Raw genomic sequence first — 14,493 nt, forward strand, 5'->3', positions numbered from 1 at the left:
GTTCCTGTAAGTTTCTGCAGGCCTTTCTGAAATCCTGATGATCATTTTTTATAGAATAATATCCCCTTACATTCATAAACCATAACTGATGGGCATCCACTCAGTTTCCAGTTTCTTGCCACATCAAAAAAGGCTGGTACAAACATTATTGCACATGGGGATACTTTTCCCTCTTTTATGATCTCTTGGGGATATAGACCCAGGAGTAGCATTAAAGGATCAAAGAGTATGCATAGTTTAATAGCCCTTTGGGCAGTTCCAAATTGTTCTCCAGAATGGTTAAATCAGTTCACAACTCCACCAACAATGTATTAGTGCCCCAGTTTTCCTACGTTCCCTCCAACATTTATCATTTTTTTCCTGTCATCTTAGCCAGTCTGAGGGGTGTGAAGTGGTACCTCAAAATTGGCTTAATTTGCATTTCTCTAATCAGTAGTGATTAAGGGCATTGTTTCTTATGACTAGAAATGACTTTAATTTCTTTGACAATTGTTTGTTCATATTGGATACTAAGTTGTACTAGTTGGGTACAGTCAAAAGCAAATGCTTTTTTAGCATTTAGGATATCTAAAAGGCACAGCAGATGGAGGCCTAGCCCTGGATTTAGGAAGACCTAAGTTAAAATCAACCTGACCCTAGTGACTCTGGGCAAGTCACTTACCCTGTTTGCCCCAGTTTTTTTATCTGCAAAATAGGGGAAATAGCACATATCTCCCAAGATTCTTGTGAGGATCAAATAAAGCGCTTGGCACATAGTAATAACAAACACAAGATAAACATTTGCTATTACAGTGTCAGCACTATACAAAGAAAGAAAATGCCCTAATTCTGTGATAGTTGAAAAGTTATGGAGAACAGAAATCTTTACAATTATTGTTTTTATTCAATTGTATCCAACTCTTTGTGTACCTACTTGGGGTTGGAAAAAATCCTGATGTATTGCTTCCTTTCTAGCTCATTTGACAGGTGAATAAACTAAGGCAGATAGAATTAAGTGACTTACTTAGGATGACACAACTAGTAAGTGTCTGAGGTCAAAATTGAATTTAGGAAAAAAAGAGTCTTCTGACTTCAGGCCCAGTACTCTATCCGCTGTACCACTTAGCCATCAAAAATCTTTTTTGCCCATACACACAAATATGTATAATCATATACATATCTACTACATATGTATACACATATGATTTTAATCTTGTCTTTTAAAGGTTCTCTTTGAGGACAAAAACTTTTATATTCCTAATGCTTAGAATAGTATTTTGCACAATAGTTCCTTGCACACAACAGACATTTAATAAATACTTCTGTAATTACATTGCATTGATATCATGCCATGTAATCTGCTTGTTTGATTTCTGTTTATCTTTTTGCTTTTCCAGATCTGAATTTTTATTCACATTCTTCCCTGTCTGGGATGCCTTCCAATCCCTACCCGTTATTATTATTTTTTTTTGAGTGGGGAGAGAAAGGGAAGTCAATTGGGGATAAATGACTTGCCCAGGGTCACAAAGCTAGTGAGTGTTCAAGTGTTTGAGTCTGGATTTGAACTCAGCTCCCTGACTCGTCTCATTTTACAAATGAGAAAACTGTAGCTGTAATTGAAGGACTTGGCAAAGGTAGGATCCAAACCAAGTTATTTTCTTCCTTCCTGTTTAGAGCTTTTTCCACTATACTAACTACTGTATTACCCTATTAAAATGTAAATATTACTCTAGGGTTAATTTTATTTAAACTATCTTCCCTTTATTCTGCACAAAGTAAAGATTTATAATAAATGCCTGTGGAATAGAAAAATCCATTTTTTTTTTAAGTAAGTCATCATCATGCTGATGACCCTGGTGTTATGGTGACTGTGAAGTCTTGAATGTTCTGCCAGTAAAGCTCAGGCGCCAGCAACTCTTACTCATCTGGAATAATTTCCAAGTCTGACCCACTGATAACTGAATGTCTGCTGGTTCTGACAGCTTCCCTGAGTTTAGAACATGGTAGTGGCCAGCTGAAGACAAATCAAGGAGAGGTTGTGCAAAACAAAGGCAGATCCTGCTCATCCATGAAACTACATCCTTGACATTCTTGGCAAGGCCCTGAAATAGGCTACAGGGCCATCCACAAGCCTCTTTCCCACCTGGATACACTCCTTTTGGACTCTGACTTTATTCACCGTGTTCTCTCACCACTGGGAAATATCCAGCAAGATCCAATCAATCTTGTTTTTCATGCTTCTTCAGAACCCTCTTCTGATTGGAAGACTACAAATTCTTCAAGCTCCATTTAAGGGGACACTGAGCAGACAGTTCATTTCCTACCTGAGCTATATTTATATGGGTGTTTTCCATCATGCCCCTTGTCTTCCCTTTTTTTATCTTTCATGTTTTGTCTTCACTGGATTGTAAGCTTGAGAGCAGTGACTTTTTTGTTCATGTTTTACCCCTAGTGGTTAGCATAGTGCCTGGCACATAATAGGCATTCTGTTCCAGTTGCTAAGGAGTCTGTCTATTCCGTCTTGTTCTGTACTCTTCCATCTTGTGCCTCTGTCCTTCCTGCTTTTCCCCTTTCCTAGAATACATTTCATTGCTGAAACTGGATTGGCTAATTCAATTCAATACTAACTATAAACCCAGCAATCTAAACTATGGCAGATTGCCTCTCAAAGAGGCCAAAAAAAAAAAAAAAAAAAAAAAAATTAAAAAAAAATGCCCACACTCCTATTTTAGTTCTTATCATGGGGTCCAACACAATTAAGGATCTCTTTATTCCAGCAGATTAGCTAGCTCTAGGTATCTCTTTAGAGTCTTCTGCTTCAGCCCAATTCCCAGGAATAATGTGACCACTTTTCATCCCAGTTCTGTAGATTCTTAAACTCTTGCATTAGTAGAGGCCCTTGTGCCCATGCAAATAGTCCCTGCCCTTTAGTAATTTTATACTCCAAGATGAGACTAGGATCTAGGAAACTAAATAACTGGATTAGGTCAAATAGCAGGGTTCATGTTAATGATTTAAGTATTTAGTTACATTGGTCTCTATATACTTGGCTGTGCTCCCAACTCAGTGTTCCTAACTTGTCCTGACTGCTCCCAAATGAATATCATGGAACATCACTTTCAAAGGAGTGGACAGAAGAGGGTTTATAGACTTTGAGGAGAGTGAAAAGGAGAGGGAAGGCCTGCTGAGTCTCTCCTGATCTTAATACCAGTGCCTTCCCTCTACTGATTATCTCCCCTGTACCCTGTATTCTTATTTAGCTTTTTCTTTGTCATTGACTGGCACTCTTTGAAAGGCACAGTTGGCCCAAAACGTGCTTTTCTAGCGGACATAAAGTGCTCCGGAGTGGAATGGGCCTGGTGTCTGGCTACTTCTTGGGGAGTTAAAAGTGATGCAGAAAGTAGGACTGCTGAGTAGCATCTGGTTAAGGAAAGCTCTGAAAGCTAGGTCATTATCCCCTAAGGCTAAGGTGAACCAATGGGAAGTTTCAGAGTAGCCTCGGGAAAGGAAGTTGCCTCAATTTAATAGCTCAATTAGATTTTAACCATCTATTGCTTATGAAAAAAAAAAAAGCTGGGGTTGTTGAAGGGGACCATGAATTCAGGAAGGTGAAGCCATGACATTCAAATGAATTAGATTTAAGGGCTGTGCAAGGTCACCTGCTCACTTTCCCCTCCAGAGCCATCAAGGTCTATGGCCAGGATGATTGGAGATGGCCCTGAAGCAGAGGGAGAAGTTAGTCTTTTTAAGTTAAGGTCTGTAACCCGTCAAAGTCAGACTAAGACCACACCCCATTCAGTGATTAAGGCTAAATACCAATTAAAGAGTGGCCTTTTTCACCTAGCCTTTAAATGAATAAACTTGGGAGGGGAAGACCCTCAGGATTCTTGGCCAAAATAGTGCCCTGCCCTATCCCTAATTCTTAGAAGTCAAATTTTAGAAACAAAGTCCTTTACTATGTCCGAGAACAGGAAAGCTTCTCTTTCCCAAAAGTAGACTCATCTTGGCCAGAAATTGCCTCAGAAGCAGTCCTCTGCCCACTGAAAAGAAAATTTGGCTTAACCCCAAAGTCACACTGCTAAGTCTGGTTGGAGTCAAAGGATCTTAGGGACCTGATCTCATGACAACACACCACCACCCACTTTGGGCCTCAGTTTCCTCATCTATTAAAAATAAGGGTATATTGAATTCAATGGTCTCCGAGGTATCTTCCAACACCAAATCCACCTTGTGGATGAAGTTCATTAATGATCAACAAAGTTGGCTCACTAGGAAGAAATTGATCTTTTTTTTAAACATCAAAATTGGTTTCCTCGCCTCAAACCTCTTCCCCTTTCCATGCATCGTCCAGTATGATGACAGTGATTTCCCAAACTTAGGTCTGATACTCGAGTCACCGCTCTTTCCGGGGCTCAATCTTCAATGGCTTACCATTATTACCAGGGTTATACTCAACTCCTCTCCACACAATCCAATCCTGGGCCCACGGGCCGTTTCTTCACATAACTCTCTATTCTCAGGCTCCATCCCTTTGCACTGGCGGCCTTTTCGGTTCTGGAATATTTCTCTCCTCTTCACCTCCAAGACTTACCTCAAATTCCGCCTTCTGCAGGTAGCTTTTCCTGGTCCCCAATGCTTTCCCTTAGAAGTTAACTTCCATTTATGTTTATGTCTTACTTGTACACAGTTGATTCTTGGTTTTCTCCCTGCATTATAGAATGTCTGCCCTTTGGGGGCAGGAATCCCAATTTGGGCCTTTCTTGAATATCCTGAGAGCTTAGATCTGTGTAAGGGACAATGTAAACTCTGGAGGGATGACTGGCTGACCTTTAAAACCAGAATAAATGTCAGCTATTGTTTGGAGTATTTAGCATTATAAAGCTCTTTTAAAAAGTTCAAATAAGTGATCCATCATGCTTACATTCGCTTTTCTTGTCCCTAGGGCTTAACAGTTTGAGTTTTGTTTTGCTTTTGAGGTTCCTCCAATAAAGCCGGCAGATTTGCAGACTTTTAGCCTGCAAAAAAGAAAACTTTGAATCCCAACTCTCCTGATCCTTTAGATTACATCCTAGAGATCTGAGAATTTAAAAAGCTGTCCCAGTGAAGGGAATTGATTTTCCTAAGTTTGAGTCTAAAAGTAAAAGCAGCTGTGGCAGAGACAGATTTATGTTTGAAGTAAGCAAATGAGGTCTTAAACTAAGGTTCCAGTTTCTAGGTGAGATGGACTTGCTAGGGGGAACCTCGGCCTGCTAGGGCCCAGGGGCTGGGGAGGAGAAGGTTCTGGCTCTCGTGCTTTAACACCTCTGAGGAGTTCTTTCCTTCCAGGGTGGAGAAGCTGTCCCCGTGCAGATTAGTATTGCTAGTGGTTCTGGCTGACTACAAACATTAGCCTGTTTTTACCCAGTTACTTACCTAGAATCCAGCACTGAATAAGAATCTATTCTTTACCAAACCCTCTGCTACACACTGGAAAGAACAAAACCAAAATGGCCACAGCCTCCCCAAGAGATCACGTTTAATCCAGGGCTATCGGGAGAGCTGGCTCCCTGCTGGGAGTCTGCAGCTAGGCTAACAAAACGGACGCAGATATGGACAGGCTGCTCCAAATCATGTTCTAGAGTCTAGAGTTTTCTGGCAAGTTGGTGTGGGTCTGGTTATTTTTTCCCTCCCTCCCTCAGAGTGTACTCGGACATGGCAGAGGTGGGTGGGGGCGGGGGACACTCCTGACAAACATTTTACTGAGTGTGGCAGCAGAGGCCCGGGTTGACAAGACTGCCTTGGGGTACTAGATGTGGGCCTTCGGAGGTTTGTCTTTTTTTTTTTTTTTTTTTCTATCCGTAAAATGGGAGAATAAGAGCACAGGATGGTGAGGATCGAATACTGTCCTAGTAAAAAAGGGCTGAGGGAAGGCGCAAAGCCCCCGGGGATATTGGAGGGAGGAGGCAGGCTCGATTTAGCCGAGGCTGGGGCTCTGCCTCCCTTCCCTACCGAGCCTGCACTCAGACTGAGGGGCCAGAACAGCGGGTTCGCCCCTCATCTTACACACGGGGCCAGGACTCCGATTCTGGACTTTATCCAGATGCTCGCAGACTCCCTCCAAGAGTCACAAAACGAAAGTTGGTGAGAAGGGTGGTTCCGAGCAGTCACTGAGCCCGGGGGGCCCCGGGATGGGGGGTGGGACACCCCGACACTGTCGGCCCCCCAACACCCCAGTGCCACTGGGGTCCTGCGCTGCTCCGAGTACCACCTGGAGGCGGGAGCAGGATGCGAGCACCCTCCCTCCCCCCGGTCTGGTCATCCTCTCTTTTTGGGGGTGATCCTTCAGGTCCCCAGAGCGCCGTCTGGCCTTTCCCAGATGCACTGAACCTTCTAAGGAGCCCTAGCTCTGGAATGTGTCCGCGGGGCATTTTGGAGGAGAAAGGAGGGGCCCGGGTCCGGGGTCCCGGGAGCCGAGCCCCAGAGTTTGTGGCCAAGGGGACGCCTTGGGGTCTCCCATAACAAAAGGGGGCTCCCCCGGCTCGGAGGACGGAGAGAACGGGCTTTGTTCCCTTTAACGGTAATCCTCCCAAGGGCCCCCCAGGGAGCGACTGCAGGCGGCCTTTGGAGCCCTGGGACGCTCGGCCCCTCCGGGCCCTGACGCCTCTAACTGGGCCTTGGCCTTGGCCCATGGCACCCTCCCGGGGTGTGGCCCCGCGCCTCCCGCCGCGCGCGGCTCCTTTAAGACGGGGGCGGGGCCCAGGAGGAAAGACAAAGCCCCCGGACGCGCGCGCCCCGCCCCCCTCCCCTCCGGCGCACGGACCGTAGTGCCCGGATGTCGGTGTCGCCGTCGGTGACAGATGGCGCAGTGTCCGTAAGGAGGGGATTCTCCTGCTTGACCCCTCCGCCGACCCTCTCCCCCTCACTTAGCCCCCGACTCCGCTGGTCACCCACTGCCTCCCACCCTCATTGGCGCCCTCCCTCCCTCCGAAAACCGAGAGCCGGCGTCCAGCGCTTACATAACTTGACCTTTCACCTCTTCACACTGCCCTCTATTGCGCCGCAGCCCAACTACCCGGCAGGAGCCGAGGAGGGGCGGGGCCTTCGAGAGCTGAGCGACGGTCAGCGGGAACCAATCAGGCGCGAGCGCCGGCTGGCTCTCCGCCTATTGCGGCCGTCGCCAGAAGCGCCACGGGGGAGCAAGTTAGTGTGAGCGCCGGACGGGCGGGGGGAGGAGGGCAATCTCCCGCCATTTTTCAATAATTTCCTCCGGGGCTGCCGAGGAGTCGCGGCGAACGCTGGATTCCGGGGCTTTGGGCCGAGCTCCGCGGGAGGCCGGCAGACGCCAGGGAAGAGCGGCGGCGACGGAGGTGACGGCGGCGGCGTGGGGCAGAGCTCCTCGTTCCCTTCCCGAGGGTCCTTTCCACGGCGGCCTCCGCGCCGGCGGGACTAGAGCGACGAGAGTCGGGGCTCCCGCCTCCCCCCGCCCCGGAGGGAGGGAGGGAGAGCGAGCGAGCGCGCGCAGGAGAGCGCGCGAGAGCAGCTCGCGCCGGGCCGAGAGCTAGGCCCAGCGTCGCGCGCCGGCCGGGGCTCGCGGAGCAGCCGCCCCCTCCCTCGCCCTGCGCTCCTGTCCCTTCTCCCCTCCCCCCCGGGCCGGCCTCGGTCCCGCTCCGGCTCGGGCCGGGCCCGGCTCCTGCCGCCGCGATGGCGCCGCTGCTGGGCCGCAAGCCCTTCCCGCTGGTGAAGCCGCTGCCCGGAGAGGAGCCGCTCTTCGTCATCCCGCACACGCAGGAGGCCTTCCGGACCCGGGAGTATCCTTTGGGGCCTGGTTCTTGGGCGGCGGGGGCGGCTGTCAGTGGGGTCGGGGGGCGGGCGCGGCCTCGCGGGGCCGGGGGACCTGGCGGGAGCAAAGTGCGCTCGGGTGGAGCCTGGAGCTTCGGCCGGGGCCCCGGGGAGGGGGCGGGAGGACCACGCGGCGGCCCCGAGGCCGCTTCCTCCTAGTTCTCGGCGCCGCCGCCACTGGCCATTGTTGTCAGCGCCCCCGGCCCGGGCCCCCTCCAAGTTTGTCCTCCGGGGTACTCCGGTGACACTTGTCCCGCCGCAGCTCTAACAAAGGCCGGGGTCCCGCCGACCCTTCCGGGCCCAGGGCTTGAGGGGCACTTGTTCGGCCCGGGAGCCCTCGGGTCACTTTTCTCTTGGAAGTAGTCCGGCGAGGGCGGCCGCCAAAACAAAGGGCCGTGCCCGGCGCGGCCGAGGCGCAGATAGCGGAGCCGGCCCGGAGCTGGGCAGCCTGGGACTTTCCCCGGTCCCGTCCCCGCCTCGGCGGCGACTCTGCTGCGGGCTCGGCGCCTCGTTTTGGCCCCCCCGCCTTACTTTCTTGGGCACGGGCTGTCATTGCGAGCCGCGCTCCCCTCTCTGTGAGACAGAACTTAGGGGCTCCCCCAACCTGTTAGTCTGCTGTTAGTGGTGAGGAAGGCTGGGGGGGCTCGGGAGCCCCGGCCACCCTCGCCAAGTCCGGCGGGGTGCCCTGAGTGCCGGGCCGGGGTCCGAGGGGGAATGCAGAGACAAGTGGCGTAGCCTTGGCCGTGAGGGCTCTGGTGGTGCTGGGGTCCTAGAGCCGAAGCCTCCCGAAGCATTTAATGGGACATGTGCTGAAGCTTAACGTTATGTCTCCTGCCATTATTCTTAAGAAGCCTTTGGACGGGAAGGTTTTAATTGGTTTGCATTTTATAGATGAAAAATTGCTCTCTCGTGGATTGCTACAAATGGAAGCTCTTCCAGGGTTTTAAACAATCGATGTCCCCGAGGTCCTTAGTGGTCTCCCGGAAGTGAATAAGTCCCTGGGTTGGCTAACAGTGATTGCACATAAATCTCCAGTTCCACATTCAGATTTTTTAGGCTCTGCTACTTTTGGTTTTTAGTTTCTTTACCTGTTGGTATAGACCACATAGGAAATAGTCCAAAACACTTCATTTATAGCTGTTGTTGGTGTGTGTTGAAATATATAGATGTAGAGCTTTCAGCTTCTTTATAATTCAAAAAGATAGTTGTGAATAATGTTCTTCGGTTATATAACTGACTTTTCCTGTCAGTAATGGTGATTTATATGAAATCTAACTCAAATGAGCAGACTAGGTGTGGTTTGAGACTGAGAATTGTAAAAAAAAAACGCTGATAAGAATCATTCCTGAATTTGAATATGTTGGGTTAGGATTGGGTGTTACTTTGAACTTTGTATATAAACAAGTTTAGTTTTTCCCGTGGAGCTCGTTAAAATAAACCTGTCAGATTAATTTTCTGGTTATGATCATTTTTTGCTTGGTTTCAGCTGGGGTTTTTTCTATGCTAAGTAAACATTCAAGTATAAAGCACTTTGCAAACCGTAGACTTTTCCAAGTGTGCATGGAAGCTATAGGAGGCACAAGGAAGGAGCAAGGACTCTTTGAATGTTAATCTGTAGTTGCACCGCACAAGAATGTGACCCCGGGTTTGTCTTGATGAAAGCTAGGCAGCTGGAGATGGAGTTAAGTTGCAGTTACCAGCCAGAATTGCACTGGGCAGTTGGAATGCTGAGCTGTTATGGCTTCTCACTTTAATATTTTAATTTATTTGAAGTATAAGATTATGTGAAAGTGAACTGGGTTAGTGAGAACACAGAAGATAAAAAGACAAATTAGAAATTCTTTTATTTTTCCTCACCATTAATAATGCAGCACTTTATTTTTCTTGCTTTTCTGTTGCTGGAGGAAATGTCAGTTTCAGCTTTTCTGACTGAGGATAAGGTGTGCTGTGCTTGCCTCTTTCCTTCACTCTCCCTACCCTACTCTTCCCATCAAGCTTTCTTCTGAAAGAAGCTCAATCACATTACAAGGCTAAGGAGAACAAAGGCTCTTTAACTCCACCCCCCTCGCCCCCCCAAAAGGCTGAGTGGCAGGAAGGCCAATTGTGGCCTTTCTTAGCATAAATGCACTTAAAAATCATTCTGTATTTAAACCTGTTTCTCACTAGTAGTTACTAAAGGGCTGGGATGTTGCTGTGAGATTTTGTTTTACTGCCTGTGGAGGAATCACTGAAACATGGCAACTTCAAATTGTGATTTTGTGAGTGGTTTTTGGAAAGGTAGATTTATTTTGGAAAAATTGAAATCTGAAATAGCTACAGTTTCTGCCAAATGGATATTTTTCTTTCATTTTCATTTTTTCTTCTAGTTCCCCTACTGCTATTAAAGTGAACTAAAAACAACAACAACAACAACAAAAAGAAACAAACCAAAAACCAAACCTATCAGCCTTGAGACAGGATGTAGCTGAAGTCATTTTGCCCCCCTTCCAAACTTTTGGAATACTGGTAGATGTTTTATTTGGTTTTTTATTTAACACTGAATTGATGGAGATTAAATTGCCAAGTAAATGCTTGGCCCCTGGCTTCTATAGCCTTCTCAGCCTTTCTTTTCAGGATTGTTCCTAGTAACTGCTTTTCTGCCATCCTGGCCTAATTGCTCGATGCTCTTCTGCTCAGGTTCCATCTCCTTGCTTTAGGCCTTTGCTCTGGCTATTTCCCACTCACCATATTCTAGAACCCCTAGCTTCATTCTCCTAGCAGGAGCACAATTTCTTATGAAAAGAATGCAGTATCCCTAAGAGCAGCCATTGTTTGTTTTTTCTTTTACTATGTTTTATTGTTGACATTTTTGTATTTACCAGGCACTTGATGTGTTCAAGTCATGTCCAACTCTTCATGACCCCATGACCCTGGTGTAGCACACCAAGTCCTTCTAACTTGTAATATGCAGTTCTTTATAGCAATTAGCAGAATAACTTAGTTCCATTCTGGTAAAGTAGGGATCTTTTATAGGAAGACATGATTGTTTTCTGACAATCTTTAGAAGATATCCCAAAAGAAACTATTAAGGGACCTCTGGCATGTCATACATTTTTAGCCTTTTGAAATAAGAATTAGTATCTGTGAGGAGGAAAACTTGGACAAATGCACTTCAAGCAGGACCTTCTCATTCCAGTTCTCTTGGTATCTGAGCCAGATTATAGTTAGCCAACCCAAATTTGGCCTTGTGATTTTTGTAGATTTTTGTAGATTTTTGTCCCATTCCTCAAGAGGTTTTCTTAATCTTTCTAGACTTGAGAAAGCTAATCTTTGCCTCCTTCCTCCCCCTCTAGTTTGGCTGCTTGCTTATGTTGAGTTATCAGAATTACCCACCCTTTCCTCTTGCTCTTATTATTTCATTAGTATAAGGAATTCCCAGTGAAGAAACTTTTTTTTTTTTTTTTTTTTTCCCCAGCTCAGATCAGTAACTGATCACAGGTTATGATGGCCCTTACAGCTTTGAAAGCATAGGTCCATATGAGTCAGACAGAACCTGCCTTGCTCTTTCTTACTCTTGAGGCCTGCTTTCTGTACATACATCATGCTGTGCTATTTCTCATAGTAGGGATTATCCTAAATGGATTACCTTATACCTGCCCAGATAAAGCTCACCTACTGTTCTGTTGGAAGCCCTGATCTTTCCTGTTGACTTGGCCATTTTACTCTCTGAAAATTTTGATGTCATTTGGAGATTTCACTGTACATTGTATCTTTTATTGATGTTTTCTTGTTTTTTTCTTTCTGACTGCCCTTGATCAATCTGACTTTTCACCAACCAACATGTAACTTCTTCCAGCTCCTTTAAGTATAAAGAATTGCTATAAGTCTCTCTAGGAGAAGTCTTTGTGGTTTTGATTTGTAATTTTGATATCCCTTTATTTCCTACCAGTGAAATAGTATTTCCTTTGATATCTTATGGCAATTTAGTTTTTTGTTAGAATAGCAATAGATGGTAAACTCTAAAAAAAATTTTAAAAATATTTCAAGAAATGCTTCTCTATACACACACAAAAATAAATCCTTGGAACCAAAAATAAGTTTTAAAAAACATAGCTGATATATAGTGTCTGATAGTAGATACAGCCTTCTGCCCTACAGCTCCCCCCATTGACTGTTTTAGAAATTCTTTCTAGAGCTGCATACATATTCTCTTGTCTCCCCATACCTTATATAATTGTTTATTGATTAATAGTAAATTTGCATAGCACTTTTAAGGGTTTCCTCTCCACAATCCTATGAAGTAGGTAGTTTAAGCATTATTGTTCATTGGAAGAAATTGAGAATTAAGTGACATATCTATGATCAGTAATTTTTTGTTTTTCCAAAAATAGTTTTAAACATTTCATTTTTGCAAGACTTTGAGTTCCAAATTTTTGTCACTCCCTCTCTAAGACAGCAAGCAATCTGCTATAGATTAAATATATGTAATCCTCTTAAACATATTTCTATATTTGTCATGTGCAAGAAAAGTGAGAACAAAAGGGAAAAAGCACGAGAAAGAAAACAAACAGAAGGTGAAAATACTAAACTTCTATCTACCTTCAGTCTGCATAGCTCTTCTTCTGGATGCAAATGACAGCTTGTCTATGATCACATAGCTAAGTAGGTATTGAAGCCTTGATCCTGTCTAGGTCACCTGACTTCTGGTCACTGGATCTCTTGCCTAGCATGGAAATGAGACCTGTGGGTCATAGTGCTTCTCTCCATCTCTGATCTTTTTTCTAACTAATTTTTAGTTAGTCAGAGTGTCAGAAGTGGTAGGAAAATAAAAATGTTACAGATTATTCAGAAAAATCAGGGAGTAAATAGAAACTGTTGAACCCCTCATAGTTTTATGTTTTGTTAGTTTGATTTGCCCATTTTCCTGGATTCTCATGATTATAAGCCTGGTTAATCAAGTGAGTTGTTGACTGGAAGGGAATAGTTACATTCTGGTAGTTTCACAGAGAGGTTTTTATCCCGTCATTATTAAAGCAGTCACTTGGAAGGTACTGAGGTTGGCAGAAGGTGACTGTAGGGGTACTTTATGTTGCTATAAGTTATAAGTATATTAGTTACCAGCCATGGATAGCTTGTGATTTGCATATGCTGCATGATTTTAACTTGGCCTTGAGATAGCATAGAAAGAGTTAAAAAGAAAAAAAAACTTCAACTAATTTTTTCTTGCTTAGCTTCTAAAAAGTTGTTGCTAAAGTATGTCATTTCTTTGCAGACAGCCAGAAGGATGAGGAGAGAGGGTATTATTGTGAACTGGCTCTCAGAAGATTCTTTAGCAGCTTTCTGAAGAGAGATTTCATTTCCAGGAGGATTCTGTGGGTCTTTTTCCAGGCATAAAGCTGTCAGTACAAAGTCAATGAATTGAATTAACTTCTCCCACTGCAAGTTGCTCATAAATTCATCTCACATTTTTCAAATAATCCCTTTTTCCTCTTTTAGCTAGTTAAGAGATCAAAGGGGAGGTCTTCTGGTTCGATTCCCCTCAGTTTACTGTTGAGGAATTTAATCCAAGGAGATTAAGGCATTTCCCCCTAAAGTCAGCTGGATTGGGATTGATTTTATTTTAGAGAAGCAAACTGAGGTATCCAAGGTCATTTGGCCTCAAGATTGAAACTGTGTTTCCTCTTCCCTCTTCAAATCTCTCATCCTTTCCACCATGCTGTTGCTCCTCCTCTCAGGCATAAAGATTGGAGCCTTGTAAGTCTGAGTATTATCTGACTTCTACATCTGGCTCCTGACTGGCTTTTCTCCTTAAACAAGAGTTGCTCAGGCTGTTCCTTCTCTCTCCACTTCTCCCTGAGGCTGAGCTTTGGCCTCTAGCCAGAGTTGCCCTCTGGATGTGTTCTGGGAAAGACAGCCTGGAGCTTTCATTTGGGGTCCTGAGTAACTTCTACTTTGCCTGAGGTTGGTAGATTTTTTTTTTCCCTAGACCAGAACTCTATGTCCCAGGAAACTTCTACCAATTCAGAGAGACATTAGCTCTGTACCTTGACCCTGCTTAAGGCATTAAAATGAAGTTCCTTGCTCAAGATCACACAGCAAGCATGTGCCAGGCTTAGGACTTGAACCAGGGTCTTATAAGGCACCTGCTTGAGCCTGTCTGCTCCTCTGTGATGGGTTTAGTAGTTTTAAAAGGGCACCTGTACTCAGAAGGAGTATTGTGCTTATGGACTGAAGCCTGAGTCATTTAATGGTGATTTTGTGCCCCAGCTCTTTTCTGTACTTATTCAAGACCCTGGAGCCCCTTTAGCTTGGTATATTTGGGTCAGGATGCCCTGGACTCTCTGTGATTCTTGTAATTAAGGCAGATATCATTATTTGATGTCATTTTCCTGAACTTGGGCCACCCCAGAGAGTATGAGGCCCGCCTGGAAAGATACAGTGAACGGATTTGGACGTGTAAGAGCACTGGGAGCAGCCAGCTGACACACAAGGAGGCCTGGGAGGAAGAGCAGGAAGTGGCTGAACTGTAAGTAGCATTGGGGTTCGGGGTTCAGAGGGGAAGTGGGGCCCAGCACTAATCTCACAAATGCTCTTTGACATTTGAAAGTTGGTATCCTTATGGCCCTGAGGCTTGAACTCCCATCTACCCCGCTTTTCCAGGTGTGAAGTAAAGCAGACTCTGCTCCTGCTGCTAAACCTTGTTCTCTATATTTTCAG

General features: G+C 45.5%; 1 protein-coding gene across 2 annotated transcripts in view; it reads left to right on the forward strand.

Annotated features, from left to right (window-relative positions):
- The first annotated feature begins 7,237 nt into the window (after window positions 1-7,237).
- Window positions 7,238-14,493, forward strand: part of BAZ1B (bromodomain adjacent to zinc finger domain 1B) — a 54,697-nt gene continuing 47,441 nt past the window's right edge. For both annotated transcript variants that reach the window (XM_074264085.1, XM_074264086.1), the window contains exons 1-2: window positions 7,238-7,766; window positions 14,186-14,302. In XM_074264085.1, the coding sequence (XP_074120186.1) occupies window positions 7,660-7,766; window positions 14,186-14,302 (224 nt within the window). In that variant the 5' untranslated portion in view covers window positions 7,238-7,659. The remainder of the gene's footprint in view (window positions 7,767-14,185; window positions 14,303-14,493) is intronic.

The sequence above is a fragment of the Sminthopsis crassicaudata genome, chromosome 4, assembly GCF_048593235.1.
Source record: "Sminthopsis crassicaudata isolate SCR6 chromosome 4, ASM4859323v1, whole genome shotgun sequence".
Taxonomy (NCBI): domain Eukaryota; kingdom Metazoa; phylum Chordata; class Mammalia; order Dasyuromorphia; family Dasyuridae; genus Sminthopsis; species Sminthopsis crassicaudata.